Genomic DNA, 24,317 nt, shown 5'->3' on the forward strand with positions numbered 1-24,317 from the left:
AGGTGGAAGGCAGTGTCACAGGTGGGGGGCAGCGGGACAGGTTGGAAGCAGTGTCACAAGTGGGGGGCAGCTGGACAGGTGGGAGGCAGTGTCACAGGTGGGGCGCAGCGGGACAGGTGGGAGGCAGTGTCACAGGTGGGAGGCAGTGTCACAGGTGGGGGGGCAGTGTCACAGGTGGAGGGGCAGCGGGACAGGTGGGAGGCAGTGTCACAGGTGGGGGGCAGCGGGACAGGTGGGGGGCAGCGGGACAGGTGGGAGGCAGTGCCACAGGTGGGGGGCAGCGGGACAAGTGGGAGGCAGTGTCACAGGTGGGGGGGGCAGCGGGACAGGTGGGAGGCAGTGTCACAGGTGGGGGGCAGCACAACAGGTTGGAGGCAGTGTCACAGGTGGGGGGCAGCAGCACAGGTGGGAGGCAGTGTCACAGGTGGGAGGCAGTGTCACACACACCTAGGGAAGCACCAGTCCCCCCAGCTCTCAACCGTCCAGCAGTGCCAGGAGGGGTAGCAGAGCCTGTGACCCATCTTCATCAGGATCTCCAGCGGCAGCTGCAAGAAAGGGGGGGGCTTCTCCATCCTGACCTCCTCCTCCATGGAGCCCTCCACTGACGCCAACTGGCCTCACCCCGGCGCACACTGCTACCTGACCGGAGCAGAGCCTGCCTGTGACAGCTGGCCCCAACCTGCATGCACAAAAGAGGGGGGTCTCCTCTACCCGACCTCCTCCTCCATGGGGCCCGCTGACATGCAAACACAAAAGAACAGGGAGGGGCTCCTCCCCCCTGATGTCCTCCTCCATGAGGCCCTCCGACCTGGCCTCACCCCACCCAGCTCATGACAGCGGGCCCCGACCTGCACACACATGGGATCCGCCCACCTCTCTACCCTCCCCTGCATCCTGGCAGCTGGCCTACTCTGACGGCAGCTGCCTTGTATTAAAGATGGCCCGGGTTGTGACCTGTGGTCTGGGCCCCTCACATGTGTACTGGCTGTACCCCCCTGATGGCAGCCTTGGGTACAAGTGCCGGCATCTTCACTAAGGGAAAACTACTGCGCATGCTTGAGTCATGCTGCGCTTTGTGAATGATCTCACTGTGTTCTGAGACCTATGTGTGTCCCAGAAGGCAGCAGGGGGAAGGAGGAAGAGCAGGAAATACTCAGATTGCTATGGCGATCTTACCTGGAAGTGGGAGTGGGTACCTGTCAAAACCAGGTATCCACTCCCGCCCCCCCAAAAAAGTGTCAGTGGAGGTGGGGGATACGAACAAGCGGAGATGCCCCTTTTGGGTGGAGCTCTACTTTATTGTAGAGAATGGATTGAGGTAAAATGAACGTTTTGACTTTAGAAGCACACAATTCCAGAAGACAGCCACTCAGGGCAGTATGTGTTCTCTGTGAGGAGGCTTTGCATGGATGATTGTTGGCATGTGTATGGGATAGACACCATTCCATGTACATTGGTGCAGTATCCTTCCTCCACAGTACAGGAGTGCGCGGAGCTCTGAGGAGAACTTACTATTGTAGCAAGCCCCGCTCCATGCACACTCCTCTATATGAGGTAACATGGTGCTACATGATGAGGACAGAGCGCACAGCCGTCCTTCGCTGGGACTTGTAGTCTTTCCAGCAAGGCGTTTCCCTCTACAGACGTTGACGCCGCAGGTCCGGAAAGACTACTATTCCCACACTGCAAAGGGGCGCAGCCACCGCTGTTTCGTCAGATTAGGCGACCCGTCAGAACTTGTAACGGAAGTGACGTTCTGTCACGGCCATCTTGATACACCCAGCACACGGCTGCAGTAAGGATACCGCCTCTAGCCGCCGCCCAACAACCCGTGTGCGCCTCTCACAAGGCTGGGAGCCGCCGGCTGGCCTTTTACGGCTGGTGACATCAGCACAGGAGGGGGGAGGGTGGGAGACGGAGGGAGGAAGAGGGAGGGGGAGTGATGACGCCACCGGGCGGTTCCACACACGATAGGAGGCGCGAGTAGGGTGGGCGGTCCCCGGAGGCACGCGCAGACAGCAGGGAGTCACCGGCTAGAGCAGAGACCGTTATTCAGCCGCAGGAGCAGAAAGCTGACTGACACAGGGATAGAAAGGCAGCGCTCAGCTATACAACAGGGCGTACCTCTCTCTCTTTCTCCCCGACACCTTCTCCTCAGTGCCAGCACTCGCCTCTCCGAGCTACAAGATGGTGGACCGCGAGCAGCTGGTGCAGAAAGCCCGACTGGCCGAACAAGCCGAGAGATACGACGACATGGCCGCTGCTATGAAGGCGGTAAGTGTGCTTCATACTGCACTCCGTACCGGGGACATGGAGGAGAGTCTCCCGCCTCTGACTGCTAGGGCACCTCTCTTCCCAGGGCTCCCCTCTTCCCAGGGCACCTCTCTTCCCAGGGCACCTCTCTTCCCAGGGCACCTCTCTTCCCAGGGCACCTCTCTTCCCAGGGCACCTCTCTTCCCAGGGCACCTCTCTTCCCAGGGCACCTCTCTTCCCAGGGCACCTCTCTTCCCAGGGCACCTCTCTTCCCAGGGCACCTCTCTTCCCAGGGCACCTCTCTTCCCAGGGCACCTCTCTTCCCAGGGCACCTCCCTTCCCAGGGCTCCCCTCTTCCCAGGGCGCATGTGGCCCCATGGGTGGGGGGAGGTCAGATGTACACTGCAGATATGTCTGCTCCATGGCACTAGGTGGAGAAGCCTCATGCACTGGGATCAGGGTGTGCTGTCATCAGGCTGCACTGTCATCATACCTCTCCTGTCACTGACAGCCCCATCCCCAGGCTCACCATGTCTGTCTGTCCCAGGAATCAGCTGCTGCCACTGATCACACCCTACTACCTTCGCCTTCATTTAAAGAGCCAGCCCACTGTCTGCCAATCTTCAGCCCTGATCTTCCTTTTCTCTGTCCCTTCCATTCAGAAAGGGGAAGAAATATCAGGCAATCTCATCTTTTCTTACACCCCCCCCCCCCCAGACAAAGCAATGGTGGGAGGCAGTACCAGCCCTTCCAGAAGATTCTGCATTTGTCATATTGCAGAGAAGAGGCTGGACTGTCTGGAGGAGGGAGGGGAATCAGAAAAGAGGCAATTGTTTAAATGGATGGCTGGGAAAACTTGCTTGCAGGTGCATTTCAGACTTTTTTGTTTTGTTTTTTTTTTTCCTTCTCCTGATTAGCTCTACATTTAAACAGGATGAATTGATGTAGGGTGGCCATCATCACTCCTTGCGTAGTGCCATGGCCACTTTTGGTCTATCTCATGGGTAATGCACTTCATTTTTCCTGCTGGGCTCCACATTTAAACAGGATGAATTGATGTAGGGTAGTCATCAGTCCTTGCATAGTGCCATTGCCTCTTTTGTTGGTAATGCACTTGTGTCAACAGATTTGTCTACATTTTATGGCATCTCTTTGCAGGCCGTTATTCCTTTTACATAGTTAAAGCACAAATGAGGTTGGTGTGTGAGAATGCATGGACAACATACACAGTGCAAGTCACTTACATACTCACATCATTCAAAATGATTTTGTGTGTGTGTGTGTGTGTGTGTGTGTGTGTGTATATATACATTTTTTTTTTCTATCCTTTGCTATTTTTCTGCTGAGGATTATCAATGGAAGCCCCCCCCCCCCATTCATGAAGATATTAAATGCGCACACACGAAACAAAAATAAAAAAAAAAAGAAGGAAACTGCTAGGGGACAATGAGTTTTCTATGCTGAAAGTTGTCTACACAGATGACTTGTATGCAAAACTATGTCCTTCTCTGCCCTCACACAGTTCAGCTGAAAAGTGTTACCTCACCTATTTCCATAGCAACCAGCGATGTCATTTGGAGACGGAATCTGCATTGCACCCAGGTGGTTGGTACCAGACAGCATGTATGGCAGTTATCCAAGCTAGTGCAGCGATGAGACACATTTTAGCTTGCCAGATTGGAGGTGCATTACAGCAAGGCGTTGCATGAATTAGAATTATTATTGGATAGTTTGAAATGGTTCTTTCAGTTTGAATACTGGGTTTGTTGTTTGTTTTTTTTTTTTTTTTTTTTTTTTTTTTTTTTTTTTTTCAAATCTTCGAGCCCTATATGACAAATGATACAATAGGTGAACATGGGTTCATTTTACATCCTGTTCTGTATATTTTTCAAACAAAAGCAAAACACTGCCTCCCAGAATCTTTCGCATCTGCATAGCTGATGCTCTGATTCGTGTTTTGTTCCACGCCGAATAGATCAATATCCTTTTGTTCCCAGGTCAGTGTTTCTGCAAAATGTTGCACTGCTCTTGTACAAAGGACACAAGATGCGGGCTAGGCTGCTATGTACACCCTGCATTTTCCAGTGGTTGTAGCTAAAGTGCGCAAAGCTGGCCACACACATTAGTCTGGTTGTACAATTTTCTTTAAAGCTACCAACAGCTATCTAGTACAAGGGCCTGTCTGATTGTATACAAATTGATTGGATAGTTTAGGTAGGTCCTCATACTTTTGCAAGGAAAGTCCCATGAGGCGTTGCAAGCATGACTCCCAAAGGCATGGGCATGATGGAACCTGTAGTTCTGCAACAGCTGGAAGGCCGCAAGTTGGACACTCGTGCTACATAGTGTTAGATCATTATGTATATGGTGAGCTGATGCACCAGATATACATTCTGCTTATGGACCTTTTGAAAATTAGTAATCCATTTAGAAAATGATCACACACATCTTAGGTTTAGCTTGAAATGTTATTCATTTGATGGCACCAGTAGGTGATGCCTCTAGATAGAGATGCACTCTTTAGAAGATCAGGAAAGCATTCTGATCATGCGAAGTATGAAATGCGGCACTTGTGTGTCATGTCCCATTCATAGGTGGATTTCAATTTTTAAAAAAGACCTTATTTAAACAAATAACCTTTCTATAGCTCCAACTAACAGGTCAGTGTAAGCATGTATAAAAAAAAATCAACAAATAAATTAATTTACCAGGTGACCAGAGTTTCGTCCCTGTTCTAATTCAGGTTTAGTGTGAGCTGAGCCATGGCACTTGTCGTTACCTACCACTAATTTTATTATTTTTTTTTTTCTTTTAAGTTGTCGAAGTGTTTTTTTTTTTTTTTTTTTTTATCTTTCAATATGTTTATTGCATTTTAAAGAAGGCAAAATAACATATGAAAACAAGCTTTGCATCGGCCTACACATGGCCTTTGATCTTTGAGAAATGGTTGACATTGTCACCAATCTATATAATATCTATAATATAAAATAACTTGGAAAATTACAAAAAACAGTTACAGTTTGAGTGAGGAGGGAGTAGTTCTGTATCTTTGAGTATATCCCTACAACCTCAAGCGAGAGTTTTAAGGACTTCTGAATTATTTAGATTATCAGGGTGGCCTAAAAGACGTACATCTGCCCTGAGGGGAGACCGGCACACCACCACTGTGGGATGAGTGTGCCCTCCCTTCTCGACTTACACCCTGTGGTGGTCTGTTGCTGTTTGGTACAGGGCCGTCGCAGTGGCGTGAGGTCTAGGGGCTTCAATCAGAAACAATAGCTTGAAAACAGTAATTTTTCATAAACCTTCTTTACAAACTAGTTAACTTAGTGAGTTTTCTGCTTCCCATGAGAGGGGCAGAAGAGGCCCCCCCCCCCCCCCTTCCAGGGGTAAACTCTCCAGTGAATGGATAAGAAAGAGAGCGAAAGATATAAACCAAGAATCCAGGGATTCTCTTAGAACGAAAGAGAAGGTAAGAAGCGTGTCGTGTCCCATGAGTGTCTTAGCCACTAATTGTGGTGCATGGACAGCGGGAGATGTTTTTGAAAGATGCCCAAGGTTCCCAAATAGTTTCAAATTTTTCCATTCTGTCTTGGAGTTTTGCCACTAAATATTTTTGCGACGTGATCCAGGATATTTTCCTCTTGGCCACCCTAAAACAGCTGTTTTTTTTCCAGGCCCCTGTGAGCATAATCTTGGCTCCCCGGAGAATGAAAAAAGTCAGTGCTTGCATGTGTTTGGATACCTGTGGGAATTTGCAGTTTAGGAGGGCTATGGTGGGGTACTGAGGGATCGTAATACCTGTCGCTTTCCTCAGCATCTAAAAAACCTTGTTCTCCAGTATGACCTTATTTGGGGGCAAGTCCATCAGATATGAAACATTTGTGCCTTCCAGATTGCCTCCTCTAAAACACAGGCTAGAGGCCTGGTAGATCCTTGACAATCTGGCTGGGACATATAACCATCTAGTTAACAGCTTAACATTTGCTTCCATTAGATATTAAAAATACCTTTATCGGAATGTTGGAAGACTTGAGACCATAGATTTTGGTCCCACGAGTGCCCCGTGTCTGTCTCCCAGGCCAGGGTGTAGAATGGAATATTGTCCTTGTATGCAAAGGAGGAATAGATCAACGAGACACACCCTCACCCCCTCCCCTCCTTCTGGTCCATGATGTTGGCGCAACATTGTTCGTAGGCGGTGGCTTTAGGAGGCTCGGTCTTGGAAAACCAGATAGTCTAGCAAGTGCCTGATTTGGGAGAATGAAATTATCTGAGTCGGGCATTTATAGTTTATTTGTGCAGTATCCCGTGTGATAGGTCCTGTCACAGTAAAGAATTGTCCAGTGCAAAACATGCCTTTGTTTAGCCACCAGCGGAACGCTTGGATATTCATGCCAGAGGGAAAGGAAGGGTTGTGGAAGATGTGACAAAGGACGCGTGGGAGAGATCAAAGGGGGTAGTCTGTGTAGTGTGTCACAAAGTGTTACTGAATGAGAGAGTAGGGGACATAATGGGTGGACTAGATTTGGAGTTACTCCACAGGAGGTAATCCAGCGTGTTCAGGGGTACTGCTTCTCTTTTTCCATGGAGACCCAATCTGGTTAAAGTCCCCTGGGGTATATTATTGAGATTTGGGTTAGTTGGGCTGCCTGGTAATACCACCATAGGTGTTAGGGAGGCCCAAGCCCTCCTGTTATTTCACCTGGTAAAGTACCCCTCTAACACACCTATAACTCCCCTCCCCCCCCCCCCCCCCCCCATATGAAATGCAGCATTTGCGATTTGAAATCCGAGCAGGAGATTCTTCCTAATGGGTATCGGGAGGGACCTGAATAGATACAACATGCAAGGGAGAAGTGTCATTTTGACTGCATTAAGCAGCCAGGATAGACCACACTTTGACCACCTCGCTACATTTACGGAACATAGGGGGATAATTGTCCTGGTAGAGCCTGCTCATATGAGTGAGTCTGATACCCAGATATGGTATTGAGTCAGAGGCCCAGGTAAAAGAAAAGTTATAGTGTAGTTGCGTGACCAATTCTGGGGGGACTGAAACATTTCAAGGCTACTGATTTGGTTACATTAACTTTCAAACCCGATACCAATCCAAACTCCCAAAGCAGTTTGAAGACATTAGGGGTAGACAATCAGGGGGAAGTAAGAAATAGAAGCAGATTGTCTGCAAACGACGCGCATTTGTGCTCCTGCGCACCACAGAGCACTCCTTTTGATATCGGCGTTCTAATTGGGATAGCCAAAGGGGAGAGTGGACACCCTTGTCTGGTCCCTTTCCTGATAGCAAAGGATTGAGTATCTGCCTAGTAGACGCACTTGGGCACTGGGTAATTAATAGAGTGGATAATACCTAAGATGTTTGAGCCAAATCCACATCTCTCTAAGATATCAAAGATATATGTTCACGAGACAGTCGAACGCCTTTTGTAAATCCATCGAGAAGAGGAAACTTTTTTGGGGAGGACCACCGTCCCAATGGAAGTTGAGCCATGAGATAATGTCAACTGATCTGGTCCTTGTCTCCCTGGGATGAAGCCCACCTGGTCCTTGTGGATGTATGTTGCTATGAAGCTTGATAGTCTGGTTGCTAGGGCTTTTGTCATAATCTTTAGATAGTTATTGATAAGTGAAATCAGATGGTAATTACCAACTTCGTCTGCGTCTTTCCTTGGTTTGGAGATAACAGTAATAGGGCTGAAACGAATCGATTATGAAAATAGTCATCTATTTCATAATCGATTAATCAGCCAGCCGATTAGTTGGCCTGCATACAGAATGCATTATTTGTTTACATATCAGGAAATACAGTGCAGCACACATACAGCTCAGCACACCGTCCATACATGTCAGTGCCTGAGAACGTGTGTCTAAAACTTCTAGCAGTAGGAAACTGTACTAAACAATATTCGACCACAGGCCATTTATCCTATGAGCACATTAGATTTATTCCAGGGTGCCTGGAATAAAAATAGCCGCTCAAAGCAGTGTGATTGTTGGAAGACCCCATACTTGAGTCTATGGCCTAAATCCGTGAGATGGAAAACAAAAATTTCAAATAGTTATAAGCTGGTGAGGAACAGTTGGACTTTACTCAATGCTCCCTCTCCCTTGTAATCCCCCCCCCCCCCCAGGCAGGTGCCTAGTAGAATATTCCCTCCTGTAACTGTGGAGGAGTGAGATATCCTTTCATGGATGAGACGAGGGGAGAAGAAGAAAGGGGGGGGGAGCAAGCCTTGGACCTCTTAGAATGTGCGTCAGCCAGGCCGGTTGTAGAGGGCTTGCTGGAGGTGGACTTTTCAAGGATGGGGGGGGGTCCCTTTTTGAGTGAGGGTGGTTGGATTTCTTGCGATATCAGGCCCAGGTGGAGAAATACACGCTCATCCTCTAGGAAGGATGAGAATCTGAAGCCTCTGTTAAGATAGGAAAAGTTCAGGCGGAGCAGGAATGACCATCTGTAGGAAATCTTTTTGTTGCAGGACTTGGAGCAGAGGTTTGAGTGCTCTCCTTTTCTGAACCGTATAGGGCGATAGATCGGCAAAGATCTGTATTGCATGGCCCTGAGTGGTGAAGGGTATCAGCAGCTCTAGACCATTACTACTTCTTTAGTAGAATAAAAGTGAGGCTTTACTATAATGTCCCTGGGAAGGCCATCTGAGCGGGGGGGCTGCAGAGCTCTATGAGCCCTGTCGAATTCCAGACGGTGATCTGGAATATTTGGAATGAGGCCTTTGATGAGGGCCCGAACTGCTGGCTGGACACAAATTTCTGGGAGTCCTCTGATCCTGAAGTTGTAGCGTCTGGATCTATTTTCCAGGTCACCTAGTTGGACCTGGACATCTTGGATCTTTGCAGCTTGTGAGAGAGGTCCCTCCTAGCACTGCTTGATGACACGTGATTGCACCGGTATGCTCCCCCTGCGATTGATAGCAGAGCGGGTCTTGGGTGGGTGTCCTGAAGGCTGCAGCATGGTTTACAGGACCGGAGCGGCATGGAGCTTCAGAAGGTCGCGGTCATCTTGGGAGCTGCCGCGCATGTGCCTCAAAGTGTTTTTTTTTATAGTGGTGTGTGTAATTTTTTTTTTTTTTTCTTTATACATGAATGTCTGTTTTAAAAAGAGAATATTTATTAAAGACTTAAAGCGGAGTTCCACCCAAAAATGCCACTTTAAGGAAAGGTGACCCCTGACATGCCACATTTGTCATGTAATTTTTTTTGGGGGGGAGCGGAAAACCTTTGAGGGTTCCAGCTCCCACTTCTGACTTCCTCCTGGGGCTCCGTGATGCCGGAACACCCCCCTTGGCAATCCTCTGGGACATGTCACAAATCCCAGATGATTGCCCGGCCAGTCAGTGTGCCGCGCGACTTGCGCATGCGCAGTGCGTGCCCGGCTGTGAAGCCACAGCCGGGCGCCCACAGTGACGATTCTGGCGCTGCAGAGGAGGGGGAGACGAGCGGGGCTTTGTTCCCCCCGCATTGCTGGACCCTGGAACATGTAATTGTCTGATTATTAAAAGTCAACAGCTGCAGTATTTGTAGCTGCTGACTTTTATTCATTTTTTTTGAGTGAAACTCTGCTCTAACCCAAATGATTTAGCGGTAGATGGAGCTATGCTGACTCACCACCTCATTTACGTGGACTTCAGTGGGCTGTTTGCCTTTTTGCATCTGATCCTCTGTCTCCCTTGAAGTTTTTTACTCTTCCAGCTATAATAGTGATTTTTCTTCTTCTTTTTTTTTTTTTTTTTTTCTTACTGTTGCTTCACCAACGATTATATTACAATAGATAAATGTTAATAGAGTGGTTATTACCCAGTTTTCGTGGGTACAGATTAGACCTGATAATTCACAAACCGAAATCTCATTACCAGAATCCTAAGTCAGGTAATTGAAAGTACCGTTATATTGTCAGTTTTATTCAAAATAGAGAAAAATAAACGTTGCTTAATGGCAGGCACAATTGGGATGTCTGCTGTTGCTTTACCAGCACTTCTTGTCCAGTTTGCAAAAATCCTTGGAAATCCTTGGTAAATATCCATTCTGAAACTTGGGATTCATATTGGGCTAGGCATACTCTTTGCAGTCACATAATAGTGCCCCCCGCGTGTTGATTGTTCTGAGCTTTGCACTGTAGTTGGAATGACTTTTTGGTGACAGTACAGATCTGCTTTAAAGCAATAGTAAAGTCCCCCTGCAAGTTAAAGTGGTTGTAAAGCCTACATTTTTTAACCCCTTCATGCCTAAGCATATATTTCTGTATATATATATATATATATATATATATATATATATATATATATATATATATATATATATATATATATATATATATATATATATATATATATATATATATATATATATATATATATATATATATATATTTTTTTTTTTTTTTTTTTTTCTCCATCAAAGAACCACTGTATTTGCGCAGTGGTCTTTCAAATGCCATATTTTAATTTTTTTTTGGAAGAAATACACTTTCATGAATTAAAAAAACAAAATCGTAAAGTTAGCACAATTTTTTTTTTTTTTTTATAATGTGAAAGATGTTACGCCAAGTAAAAACATACCCAACATGTCAGGCTTTAAAATTGCACACGCTCATGGAATGGCGACAATCTATGGTATTTAAATCTCCATAGGCGACAATTTTAAAAAATTCTACAGGTTACCAGTTTAGAGTTAGAGAGGATGTCTAATGCTAGGTATTGCCCTCACTCTAACGATTGTGGAAATACCTCATGTGTGGTTTGAACACGGTTTACATTTGCGGGCCGATTTGCGTATGCGCTCGCTTCTGCGCACGAGGGATGGGGCGCTTTAAATTTTATTTTTACACTATCCCCTTAATTTTTTTTTTTTTTAATCATTTTTATTACTTTCACAAGGAATGTAAGCATCCCTCGTGACAGTAATAGGCAGTGACAGGTACTCTTTAGAGCCCTTGCACACTGGGGCGGCGTCGGCGGTAAAACGCCGCTATTATTAGCGGCGTTTTACCGTCGGTATGCGGCCACTAGCGGGGCGGTTTTACCCCCCGCTAGCGGCCGAGAAAGGGTTAAATACCACCGCAAAGCGCCTCTGCAGAGGCGCTTTGCCGGCGGTATAGCAGCGCCGTCCCATTGATTTCAATGGGCAGGAGCGGTATACACACCGCTCCTTCACCGCTCCGAAGATGCTGCTAGCAGGACTTTTTTTACCGTCCTGCCAGCGCATCGCTCCAGTGTGCAAGCCCTCGGGGCTTGCACACTGGAATGAAAGTAGCGGCACTTTCGGGGCGGTTTGCAGGCAATAGCGTCTGCAAACCGCCCTAGTGTGCAAGGGCTCTTATGGACTTAAAAGCCTTCAAAACGCCAAGCTTGGCTGTTTTGAATGCTGTAAACTTTCTAAATTTGGCGCCTTTAAGTCTTCTGTAAACTGAAAGTGATGTCATGATATTGCTTCCGGGTTGCTAGATCCGATCAAGTTCAGGTTGCTTGGGCCTCTCGGTGAGACAGGAGGTGTGTGTGTGTGTGTGTGTGGTGCTTGTGATAACCGCATGTGGTTAGTCGCATCGATTGTCATCATAAAAAAAGCTGACCGTTGGCTCTAAACTGTACCGGGGTGATAATTGCAGGCATCGCCCCAGTACAACCCCTTCAAGCCAAAGCCGCATACTTGTGTACGGTTGGCGTGAAGGGGTTAATGCATTCCTTGCATTAAGATAAATGTTTAGGCTCCATTTCCACTAGTATGAATTGTCATGCGACTTTGGACACCGTTGCATGACAAGTAACAGCCCTTTCATTTCAATAGCCCCCGTTCCCATCTATGCGACTTTGAAAAGGTACCGGCAATGCTTTGATGCGACTTTGAACCAGAGTGTAAAGTTGGATCAAAGCTGCACTGTCGCGTCAAAGTCACTCCAAAGTCGCACTCTAGCCTTAGGCTACGTTTCCACTAGTGCAGTGGTTCTCAACTCCGGTCCTCAGGACCCACTAACAGGCCAGGTTTGCAAGATAACTAAAATACATCACAGGTGATATAATTTACTGCTCAATGATTGCAGTATTCTTGTCTGCATCTCCCCAAGGTAATACTTAAAATCTGGCCTGTTGGTGGGTCCTGAGGACTGGAGTTGAGAACCACTGCACTAGTGCAACTCCAAAGCTGTGCAACTTTGAGTGCAGCTTTTATCCAACTTTACAATCAGTCGCATAGATGAAAATGTTTTGCCATTGAAATCAATGGGCTGTGACTTGTCATATGACTTTGTTTCCAAAGTCGCACTAGTGGAAACGGAGCCTTAAACTCATTACTCACATGTAGCTCCCTCAGCTGGGCGTGTGCCACACCATGCACACAGTCCCATGCAGCAATGACCACATGGTTCTACACTGTAGAAAATCTGCAGCATGTTGCATTGTAAACTATCTTTATAGTGTCTAACAAACATAACGTACTTCCAAAGTCCCCCATCTCCCCCGTCTCCCCCTCTCCCCGTCTAGAGGAGATCAGAGAATGGGCTGGGCATGTCTGTCTAAAAAGGAGGTGGAGCGTGTAGAAGAAAAGATTTTCAGGAAGTGAGGCCTCCATGCAGAAGTAAGGTTGTCCCTGAAGAACAGGAAGAAGCCGATTGTCTAGACTTGATTAGACTTTCTACACAAACCGCTATACAGAAAATGAATATTTTCAAAGATGGATATTTTACATCTAATTTAATAGAATATTTTTCATTTTTGCCTGGACTTCCACTTTAATGTGTTCTGTGTTGTATCTCATACTTCCCCCAAGATACTATATTTCTGCTTTAGGTCCTTTTTACTACAACTCGGAACGAACATATGCTGTAAATGAGTGTTGGAATTCCATATCTCTATACTTGTTCTGAATCAGCAATTTAACACTGAAGCCTAACCATCAGCATGACAGCCAGAAACAGTGTTGTCCAAAGAGTTAGGCCTCATGCACACAGATCTTAAACTCGTTTATGCAGGCGTTCAGTTGTGGTGTAGTGAATATTTTTTTTACATTTATTGTAAAAGCACCTCTATTAGCATATGAGGTCTTGCACACCTAGTATATGGGAGTATTTAAAGCAGAGCTCCACCCAAAAGCAGAAGCTCTGCTTGTTCACACCTTTTTCTTCCAATTTCTTGCAGACAAAATGCTGCTCGTTTTTATAATCCCATGTGCACGAGGCCTTGAAGGGGAACTGCAGTCTGCTCACATAATTTGCAATAAAAACATCTTTGCTATTCTAAAGCTTCCCTCCAACCACTTTGCATATTTTATATATACTGTGATTCTGTACTTGCCAAATACGCTGCAGAAATCTCCCTCCACCAAGTCTGGCTGCAATCATTTTACTGTGGGCAGCTGAAGCTGCTGCCTGTTCACTTCGTGGATTTACATAGAGGCGAACCTCAAGCTCTGCGGCTCCGATTGGCCCTCTCATGAATCATCCCCCCCCTTCCTTGCAAACTCTCACAAGAGTGAGAGCTGTGCATGATGTCATAAGCCTAGGCTTTTTACCAGAGAAGAAACAGGAAGTGGGCTGTATAAGGTATTTACTGGCAGAAAAAAATGTTTTACTAGCCAAAGTTAAAACAACAAGGGCAGAAGATTTAATAGATGGAAAGAAAAAAATGACTGAAGGCCCACTTTAAGCAATGGCAGCCCCTATGATTCTCACATGGCAGAGTCTTTTTATGAATGCGTCTAAGTGATCCCCGATTCCTCCTGCAACTGATGTTGAATGGAAAATCCGGCAGCAAGGCTATATAAATGCTGAAAAGTTAAAGTTTTTAGCAGATCACTACCATTACTGGTGTTTAAAAACAAAAGATAAAAATTCCATAAATCCATTCCTTATTTTGTAGATGCTATAAATATTGCGCAAATCTATATACGCTTATTGCAATGATTTTGTTTTTGTTTTTTTTTTTTACCAAAACTATGTACAATATCTATCAGCCTAAACTGAGGAAGAAATTTAGTGTGTGTTGTTTTTTTTTTTTTTTTTTTTTTTTTTTTTGTTTTTTTTTTTTTGTTTAATTTTTGGGAGATTTTTATTATAGCAAAAAGTAAATATTGCTTTTTTTTTTCCCCCTTTTTGTTTATAGCGCAAAAAAAAAAAAGCGGAGGTGATCAAGTACAACCAAAAGAAAGCTCTATTTGTGGGGAAAAAAAAGGACATAAATTTTGTTTGGGTACACTGTCGCACAATTGTGCAATTGTAAGTTAAAATGACGCAGTGCTGTATCGCAAAAAATGGCCTGGTCATTAAGGCTAAATCCTCTCGGTCCTTAAAGTGGAAATCCATTAAAAATTAATTTTCTATTATATGTAAAATATCTTTAGACATTATTAATTTTCTGTATAGCGGTTTGTGTCGCTTAGAAAGCCAGACAATCGGCTTCTTTCTTCAGGGACAACCTTACTTCTTTATTTCTGAATTCTGCATGGGGGGCCTCTCCCTTCCTGAAAACGTTGTCCTTCTCTGATACACGCCCCACCCCCATCCCTCTTCTTCCTTTTTTTTTTTTTTTTTTTTTTTTTTTTTTTTTTTAGACAGACATGCCTAGGCCTGCCCAGCCCCACCCCCATCCCTTCTCTCCTTCTCAGATCACCTCTATCTTCATAGCCTTGTTTGGGATAGCAGTTTTTCCTGAGAAGGGAGGGGGGGGGGGCAGGCTTTGGAATTATGTTATGTTTGTTAGAAACTATAAGATTACAGTGCAACATGCTGCAGATTTTCTACAGTGTACAACCACGTGGTTGTTTCTGCAGGGCACCGTGATTGGGCGCTGTGTGCATGGTGTGGCACACGCCTAGCTGAGGAAGCTACATGTAAGTTAGCTACAATTGAGTTTAAGGCTCCGTTTCCACTAGTGCGACTTTGGATACATAGTCGAATGACAAGTCGCAGCCCATTGATTTCAATGGCAAACGTTTCCATCTAAGCGACTTTGAAAAGGTGCCTATACTACTTTAATGCGACTTTGATCTAGAGTGTAAAGTTGGATCAACTCTGCACTCGGTCGCACTTTAAATCGCACAGCTTTGGAGTCACACTAGTGGAAACAGCCTAAGGCTAGAGTGTGACTTTGATCCAACTTTATACTCTGGATCAAAGTTGTATCAAAGCATTGCAGGTACCTTTTTCAAAGTTGCATAGATGGGAATGGGTGCCCCCCCCTGCGTCCAGCTCCCTTCTCCTGTGCACAGCTATACTTTATATGTGCACTGCACCTTCCACCCCCCCTGTGTGGATGGGGCTTTTTTCTTAATTTTCTCATGAGTTAGGATGTACAATGAGAGAACAGTGGACAAGAACCTGTGATCAGCTCCTCCCATCCTGTATACATCCACTGGCTACACAGGAAGTGATGTCACTAGTCTTCAGCAACCACACCCACTGGCTGATTTTACTCTCAGAAGGAAGTAAAATTGAAGTCATGTGACTGCACTGGATACTGCAAAATGTAGAAAAACTGGAACTTTTTCATTTTGAGACATAAGTCTAAACTTCGCTCACATTAATGATTGCAGGGGAGAATTTAAGTGTTAGGGTGGACTTCTATTTTAAGTGGTTAATTGACAATATTCTAAGCTGTCCAATGCGAAGTTAAGTGCTTGATAAACATTCCTGTCGTGACCTGACCTTGTACAGCCCTGGTCAAAAATTTTGATAATGACACAAATGTTAATTTTCACACAGTCTGCTGCCTCAGTTTTTATGATGGCAATTTTCATACACTGTACTTCAGAATATTATGAAGGGTGATCAGATAAATTGCAATTAATTGCAAAGTCCCTCTTTGCCATTTAATATGTAATTTATCCTCAAAAAAACATTTCCGTTGCATTTCAGCCCTGCCACAAAAGAATCAGCTTACATGTCAGTGATTCTCTCATGAACACAGGTCAGTGTTAACATTGACAAGGCTGGAAATCGCTCTTTAATGCTGATTAAGAATAGCAGACAGGAAGCTTTAAAAGGAGGGTGGTGCTGGAAATCATTGTTCTTCCTCCGTAAATCGGTTCCCGACCGGCCGCCGCAGTTATACTGCAGCAGAATGGCTCCCCTGGGCGAGCCATTGTAGCTGTATGTTGGCCCTTTAAGACGCTGTAGGAGGCGTGTGTGCCCACAGCATGTTCCCAGAGCCGATGCGGGTGCCTGGCGGGCGCAATAACCGCCGGGCACCCGTGATCGCTCGTGACAGAGCGAGAACCGGGATCTGTGTGTGTAAACTATGAACACCGATAGGTCTCCTCCCCTAGTCAGTCCCATCCCCCCACAGTTAGAACACAGTTAACCCCTTGATCGCCCCCTAGTTTTAACCCCTCACCTGCCAGTAACATTTATACAGTAATCTGTATTTTTATAGCGCTGATCGCTGTATAATTATCAATGGTCTCAAAAATGTGTTAAGTGTCCAATATGTCCACCGCAATATCGCAGTCCCGATAAAAAATCGCAGATAACTACCATTACTAGTAAAAAAATAAAAATGCCATAAATCTATCCCCTATTTTGTAGACGCTATAACTTTTGCACAAACCAATCAATATATGCTTATTGCGAATTATTTTATTTTTTTTTTCCCCAAAAAATATGTAGAATACGTACCGGCCTAAACTGAGGAAACAATTTATTTTTGAAAAAAAAAAAATTGGGATATTTATTATGTGTGGTGTCTTCTGAAAAAAAAAAAATTGTTGCTCTTTTGTTTATAGCACAAAAACCACAGAGGTGATCAAATAACACCAAAAGAAAGCTCTATTTGTGGGGAAAAGGACATCAATTTTATTTGGGTCGCACAACCGCACAATTGTCAGTTAAAGCGATGCAGTGCCGTATCACAAATGGCCTGGCCATTGAGCAGCCAAATCTTCCGGAGGTTAAAGTGGTTAACCATGGTTTGGTTACCTGCAAGGAAATGTGCAGTCATTGCTGTGCACAAAAAGGAATTCACAGGCAAAGATATTGCTACTAAGATTGCATCTAAATCGACCATTTATCAGATCAAGAACTTTAAGGAGAGGGGTTCAATTGTGAAGAAGGCTTCAGGGTGCCCAAGGAAGTCCAGCAAGCGCCAGGACCATCTACAGTTGATTCAGCTGTGGGATTGGGGCACCACCAGTGCATAACTTGCTCAGGAATTGCAGCAGGCAGGTGTGGGTGCATCTGCACACAGTGTGGCGAAGACATTTGGAGAATGACCTGGTGTCAAGGGCAGCAAAGAAGACACTTCTCTCCAGAAAAAAACATCAGGGACAGACTGATATACTGCAAAAAGTACAGGGATTGGACTGCTGAGAAATGGGGTAAAGTTATTTTCTGATGAATCCCCTTTCCCATTGTTTGGGGCATCTAAAAAAACCTTGTCTGGAGAAGAAAAGGTGAGCGCTACCATCAGTACTGTGTGTCATGCCTGAGACCCTTTATTGTGAGGTTGCTTCTTAGCAAAGGGAGTGGACGCACTCACAATTTTGCCTAAGAACACCACCATGAATAAAGAATGGTACAAAAACATCCTCCGAGAGCAACTTCTCTCCAACCATCCAAGAACTGTTTAAGGAACAATGCCTTTTCCAGCATGATGGAGCATTTTGCCATAAAGCAAAAGTGAAAACTAAGTGGTTTGGGGAACAAAACATTGAAATTTTGGGTTCGTGGCCAAGAAACTCCCCAAACCTTAATCCCATTGAGAACGTGTGGTCAGTCCGCAAGAGGAGGGTGGAACACACACACACACACACACACACACACACACACACACACACACACACACACACACACACACACACACACACACACACACACACACACGCGCGCATTCTGACAAACTCCAAGCATTGATTATGCGAGCATTGGCTGCCATCAGTCAGGATGTGTCCCAGAAGTTGACTGACAGCATGCCAGGACGAGTTGCAGAGGTCTTGGGGAAAAGGGTCAAAACTGCAAATATTGACTCTCTGCATAAACTTAATGTAATTGTCAATAAAAGCCTCTGACACTTATGAAATGCTTGTAATTATACTTCACTATACCATAATATCTGACAAAAAAGAGCTAAAAACACCGAAGCAACAGATTTTTAGCGCTGTTTTACCGTCGTTTCTGCGGCGGTATTCGGCCGTTAGCGGTGCAGTTTTAACCCCCGCTGGTGGCCGTAAAAGGGTTAAAACTGCTTGTATAGCCGCGCTGCCCCATTGATTTCAATGGGCAGGAACGGTGAATACACCGCTCCAAAGATGCGGCTTGCAGTTTTTTTTCTTCTCCTGCCAGTGCACCGCTTCAGTGTGAAAACCCTCGGGCTTTCACACTGAACAAACAGTAGAGGCTGTTTTGGGTCGGTTTGCAGGCGGTATTTTTAGCGCAATAACGCCTGCAAACTGCCCCAGTGTGAAAGGGCTCTTAGAAACAAAGGCTAACAAATTTAAGACGACACTTTCCAATATTAGTTTGTGCGTTTTAAGAGGCTAGTTGTGTAGTTATTTCATGAATATCACCAGGAAAGTTTGTAGAAGTAGAAATTTTAAAGGCGAAGTTCACCTTTTCAGGCAGAATTTTAACTTTGCATAATAGAAGCCTTTTCTAATGTCTTTTCTGCCCAAGCCATCCCCAATGTGCTTATCTCATTTACCTAGTTCCATGGTAGCTTTTGAATTTTCACCTCAGTTAAAAATTAAAAAAAAAAAAAAATGCTGACTTTTGTATTGTGACCCTCCAGGAACTTCATATCCCATCATGCACTCCTTTATGCATCACAGAAAAGGGTGTGTTCACCACTCTAGACAACCCCCCCACCACGCCCACCACCACATTACTATACTGCATCTTTTTTTCTATTGTACTTTTTTTTTTCTCTACTTTTTCCCTTTTAAGGTGGCCATCTACTATACAATCTCCTTTAGATTTGCCCTCAACTATGTAGTGCAAGAGCTTGTCTGATTTGATGCAAATTGAATGGATTGTTTAGGTGGGCCCTCCTATTAGTCTAAGGGAAAATACATGGGAGGGAGACAATTGTCGGTGTTCTTTTAATCCAGCTCAGGGATGGTAAGGGTGTAAGCACACCAAATTTACTTTCAGGTCCCTTTAATACATCGTAGTAGGAGTGCACGTTGTTTGGTGGTTTTTTTTTATTTTTATTTTTTTCTGTGACACGCATAAAGCACCCTTACGCGTGTCAAATGCAGCAAAGTAGTGCACATGGAGCATTTTGGAGCGTTGTAGTTTGCACATTTTTTATCGCATGTTTGTAGCACATTTCCGCACTCAACAAAATGTGTGTTTTCTTCTGCGTTTGGAGTACCATTTAACAATTAAGCCTAGTACACACGGGCCAAATGCCGGCAACATCAGCCGGTTCAATAAAAACCAGCTGACATTCGGCTTGTGTATGGCAGTCAATATTTTGTCAACACAGAGTTGTCCTTTGGACATAGGCTTGTACATTGTCTCTCGTTATAAATCAGACCACTTCATATATCCACTTAATACTGTGTGTATGGAAGCCGGTCATTCAACTGGCTTCTGTCGGACGAGCATACTTGAAAACCAGCAGCAGCCGATCATCACTCTCAGCCAATGGCTGAGAGCGCTGACCAGAGTGGGCGCCCCCCTGTCAGAACACAATAGCTCAGGGGAGATTCCTATACTAGTACTACCTTCGGATTGTTAGTACAGCAGCTCTGAACTCAGCTGTTAGGTGTTTTTTTTGTTTAACCCACTGGGTTGAATGAAGAAGGAAAAAAACTGTGTACCAGGCTTTAATGGCATCTGAAGTGCAACTAGTTCATAATAGGTGTATACAGATGGCTATACACTATACAATCTGATTGTACAATCTCCTTTAGAATTACGAAAACTCTATATTAGGACCCAACTATCTATCCAATCACTCTATCCAAACAAGCAGGCCCTTGCATTTAAACCATGAGACCGCTCTTGCTACACCAAGCTAATTTTTCATTGAACAAACAACCTTTTTACCTGTCTATTTTTTCCATCTTTAAAGTGATTGTAAAGTCTAGTTATTTTTGCAGTGCAGTTTTGTTGTGGATTTGCACAGAGCAGCCCCAATCCTCCTCTTCTCGGGTCCCTCTTCTGTGATCATGACCCCTCCCTCCTGTTGAGTGCCCCCACAGCAAACCGCTTGTTATGGGGGCACCCGAGCCGAGTCTCAGCTCCCTGTGTCCATTCAGACACGAAGCTGCGGTTCGGCCATGTCCCCTCTGTCTCCTGTTTAGCTAACTGACTTTGACAGCAGTGGGAGCTAATGGCGCCGTTGCGGTGTCAGCCAATCGGGAGTTAAAATCCTGGACGGCCGAGACACTCGTGGACATCTTCTGCCCTGTCACCTTTTTATCTTTTGGGGTCAGGGAACCCTTCCAGAAGTGGCTTGTACTGATGGCAGGAAAGAGGCATCAGGGGGAAATCGCACTTAGGGCTTTGGTTAGAGGCAAGTACTCAGTACAGAAGGATGTGAGAAGTGAGCGGAACTGTTCTAAATGCTATCAAAATGTTTTCGACCAAAACTGGAATTCTCTTTGCCTTAGGGATGTTTCTTGCTTCCTATTTTTCCTTCAGGACAGAAAGTAAAGGTATATATCCCCAGCAGCATCTAGGCAGAAAAAAATTACCCGATTGTAGGTTTTACCCTTTTGTACTTCAAAAAAAGCTTTGTATATATATATATATATATATATATATATATATATATATATATATATATATATATATATATATATATATTTTAAAGCTTATTTAACCGCTTCAGCCCTGGAAGAATTTGCCACTGCGTCGCTTTAACTGACAATTGCACGGTCGTGCGACGTGGCTCCCAAACAAAATTGATATCCTTTTTTCCCACAAATAGAGCTTTCTTTTGGTGGTATTTGATCACCTCTGTGGTTTATATTTTTTGCGCTATAAACAAAAAAATAGCGACAATTTTGAAAAAAATGCATTTTTTTTTTCTTTTTTGCTATAATAAATATCCCCAAAAAGTAATTAAACTTTTTTTTTTTTTTTTTCCTCAGTTTAGGCCGATACGTATTCTACATATTTTTGGTTAAAAAAATCCGCAATAAGCGTTTGGTTTGCGCAAAAGTTATAGCGTTTACAAAATAGGGGATAGTTTTATGGCATTTTTATTAAAATTTTTTTTTTTTTTTTTTACTAGTAATGGGGGCGATCAGCGATTTTTATTGTGACTGCGACATGGCGGACACATCGGACTTTTTTGACACACATTTGGGACCATTGTCATTTATACAGCAATCAGTGCTATAAAAATGCACTGATTCCTGTGTAAATGACACTGGTAGTGAAGGGGTTAACCACTAGGGGGAGGGGTTAAGTCAGTACTAGGGAGTGTTTTCTAACTGTAGGGGGGGATGGGCTAGCTGTGACATGTCACTGAGATCAGTGACACAGTCACTAGGCAGAATGGGGAGATGCTTGTTTATGTCGGCATCTCCCCGTTCGTCCTCTCCGTGAGGTAATCGCGGGTATCCCCGCGGTGATCGAGTCCGCGGGACCCGCGACCCGACTGACAGAGCTTCCGGCCGGCACGCACGCAATGGCACGGCGGGGAATTCAATGGGACTTACAGGTACGCCCATTTGCCCAGCCGTGTCATTCTGCCGACGTACATCGGCGTGCGCCGGTCGGGAAGTGGTTAAACTAAAAAATCAAAAATTCAATATATTGTAGATTACCAGTCCTTTAACGTGGTGACCTGTAGTTTGTTGTCACCGCAAACATAGAGAGTTGGAACAAACCATTTTATCATTGACAGGAATACATGCAAGGTTACAAGGTCATATGGTTAAAAACCTTATTCCAAAAGGGGAAAAAGTTTATCCTAACTGTTTGAAAAGCATCAGATGGAGTTAGGCTTTAATTTAGTTGCTCCTGACAAGTCCATCTAACACTACCTCTTCCACAGGTTGATACTAGTGTTGCTGTCCAAGGGGTGACTGCATTGCTCCCCTATAGATGAGTAAATGGGGCCATCCTAATACGGCAAGTGTTTTCACCAAGTGAAAATATAGGGAAAGAAGCCTGAAAAAGTTACTGCAGCCACATAGGACTGGTAAGCTGCAGGATATAACCTTTTTAGTTTTGGGCTTGGGTACGCTTTAGGCTTCTGACCGAGAAGGCAGATTGAAAATTCAGGTGGTGGTAGTCTACATGTTTAGTGTAATTGAATTGGTAGTTCAAAGGGTTCACTAAAAAATTAAAAAAAAAAAAAAAAACTCTATGGAGTTCAAGGACACTATTCCATAATTTTAAAGTAATCCTCTTTTAAAAATATCTTTTATGCTCCTCCCATACCTGTAGGCTATTTGTGCATGCATTGAAGTGTCCTAAATGAGTCTTGTATTTTTCACAGCTCCATCCTGTCATCTCTATATGATCAACTTTTAGGACTAGTGCCCTCTAGCAGTATACAACGGAGTGCTGTCCTCCTTCTGGGGTTTTAGAGTTACTAAAACAGGCGCACTCAGTCTGGTGTAGCTGTGTATGGTAGCGAATCAGTTTCTAACGTCGGCTTGTTCAATTAAGCTTTGACAGTAAAAACTGGAAGCTGATTGGTTTCTATGCAGAGCTGCACTAGAGTTTGCACTCTCCAGTTTTAGTAAATTAACCCCTTTGTGCTCTCTTCTGAGCATATGAGTTAAGTGGCTACAACGAGGGAGAGAAATCTGCATTAGCTGGAAGTGCATTGTGTGTGTCGGCTGTCCCACTTGGTCTTGGCCCATCTTCTGTCATAGACAAGAACACTTTTGCTCTTGGAGGCAGACTCCTACATTAGATGACTATTAAAGTGATTGTAAAGGCTTGTTTTTTTTTAAATGACAAACATGTCATACTTGCCTCCACTGTGCAGCCCGAACATCCTCTTCTTGTGTCCCTCGGTGGCTCTCAAGGCTCCTCCCCGCATTAGATAACCCCCCCCCCAGGAGAAGCGCTCTCCCGGGGGGGGGGGTTACCCTGCGGCCACGTTCCCGAGTCCAGCATTTGCGTCCATAGACACGAATGCCAGACTCTACCCAGGCGCCTGCATCATTGGATTTGATTGTTGGCAGCGGGAGCCAATGGGACGATTAGTAAACCTCAACTTACCAATGGTTATGGGTATATGGAGATTTCCATATTTTACCCCCCAGTTGCAGATCAATTGATGATTTTAGATGAAGCAAGCTATATTCAGGGCTGGCTCTCACCACCTACTGCATTGCAGCGCAGTGGCTGGCATGCAGCGTGATCCGACTTGGATCGTTTCACACGATTTTCTTTTTTTTTTTTTTTTTCTCTCTCCTAAAACTCCCTTACAGAACACTTCTAAAGATTGCCACACTTTCTACTGTTTCTACAATTTTATAGTATTCTTTAGATCAGTGTTTCTTAACTTTTTTTTCAGCCAAGGCACCCTTTAAAATGCACAAACTTGAGGCACTCCTTTTTTAAAATGTAAACATCTAAACCAGGGATATGCAATTAGCGGACCTCCAGCTGTTGCAAAACTACAAGTCCCATCATGCCTCTGGGTGTCATCCTTGTGGCTGTCAGTCTTGCTATGCCTCATGGGAGTTGTAGTTCTGCAACAGCTGGAGGTCCGCTAATTCCATATCTCTGTTCTAAACCAGTATATTTACATATTGCAGCAGCATCCACACATAGCATGTAGGCTACCCAACATTGGAGTGGATTTATTTCCTCCACCTTTTTGTTATTTAAAAAAAAGTTTTATAGTTTAAAGGTACAGATCCAATTATGCATCATTTCTGTTATACAGTGTCTCGAAGCGTCATGCAATATACTTAGACGGTAGTAACGTATCTGGTGTTATCACGTATATGCATCAAGGTTTTACACAACAATATGTATCAACTTGTGTAAGGCAATAAGAGTCACAAGAGAACTCAGTGAGGGGAAAGGAGAGAGAGTGAGAGATAGGGGAAGAAGAAAGTAAGAGGTCATCGTATTAGCTCTGTTTATAGTGGGTCCTCCCGAAGGAGACTTTTGTGAGCCTTCAGTT

General features: G+C 44.6%; 1 protein-coding gene across 1 annotated transcript in view; it reads left to right on the forward strand.

Annotated features, from left to right (window-relative positions):
* Positions 1-1,952: 1,952 nt before the first annotated feature.
* YWHAG (tyrosine 3-monooxygenase/tryptophan 5-monooxygenase activation protein gamma) overlaps positions 1,953-24,317 on the forward strand; it is a 41,266-nt gene continuing 18,901 nt past the window's right edge. The window contains exon 1 of the mRNA XM_073615201.1: positions 1,953-2,274. Coding sequence (XP_073471302.1) covers positions 2,188-2,274 — 87 coding nt within the window. The 5' untranslated portion in view covers positions 1,953-2,187. The remainder of the gene's footprint in view (positions 2,275-24,317) is intronic.

This window comes from Aquarana catesbeiana, linkage group LG02 (assembly GCF_042186555.1).
Source record: "Aquarana catesbeiana isolate 2022-GZ linkage group LG02, ASM4218655v1, whole genome shotgun sequence".
Taxonomy (NCBI): Eukaryota; Metazoa; Chordata; class Amphibia; order Anura; family Ranidae; genus Aquarana; species Aquarana catesbeiana.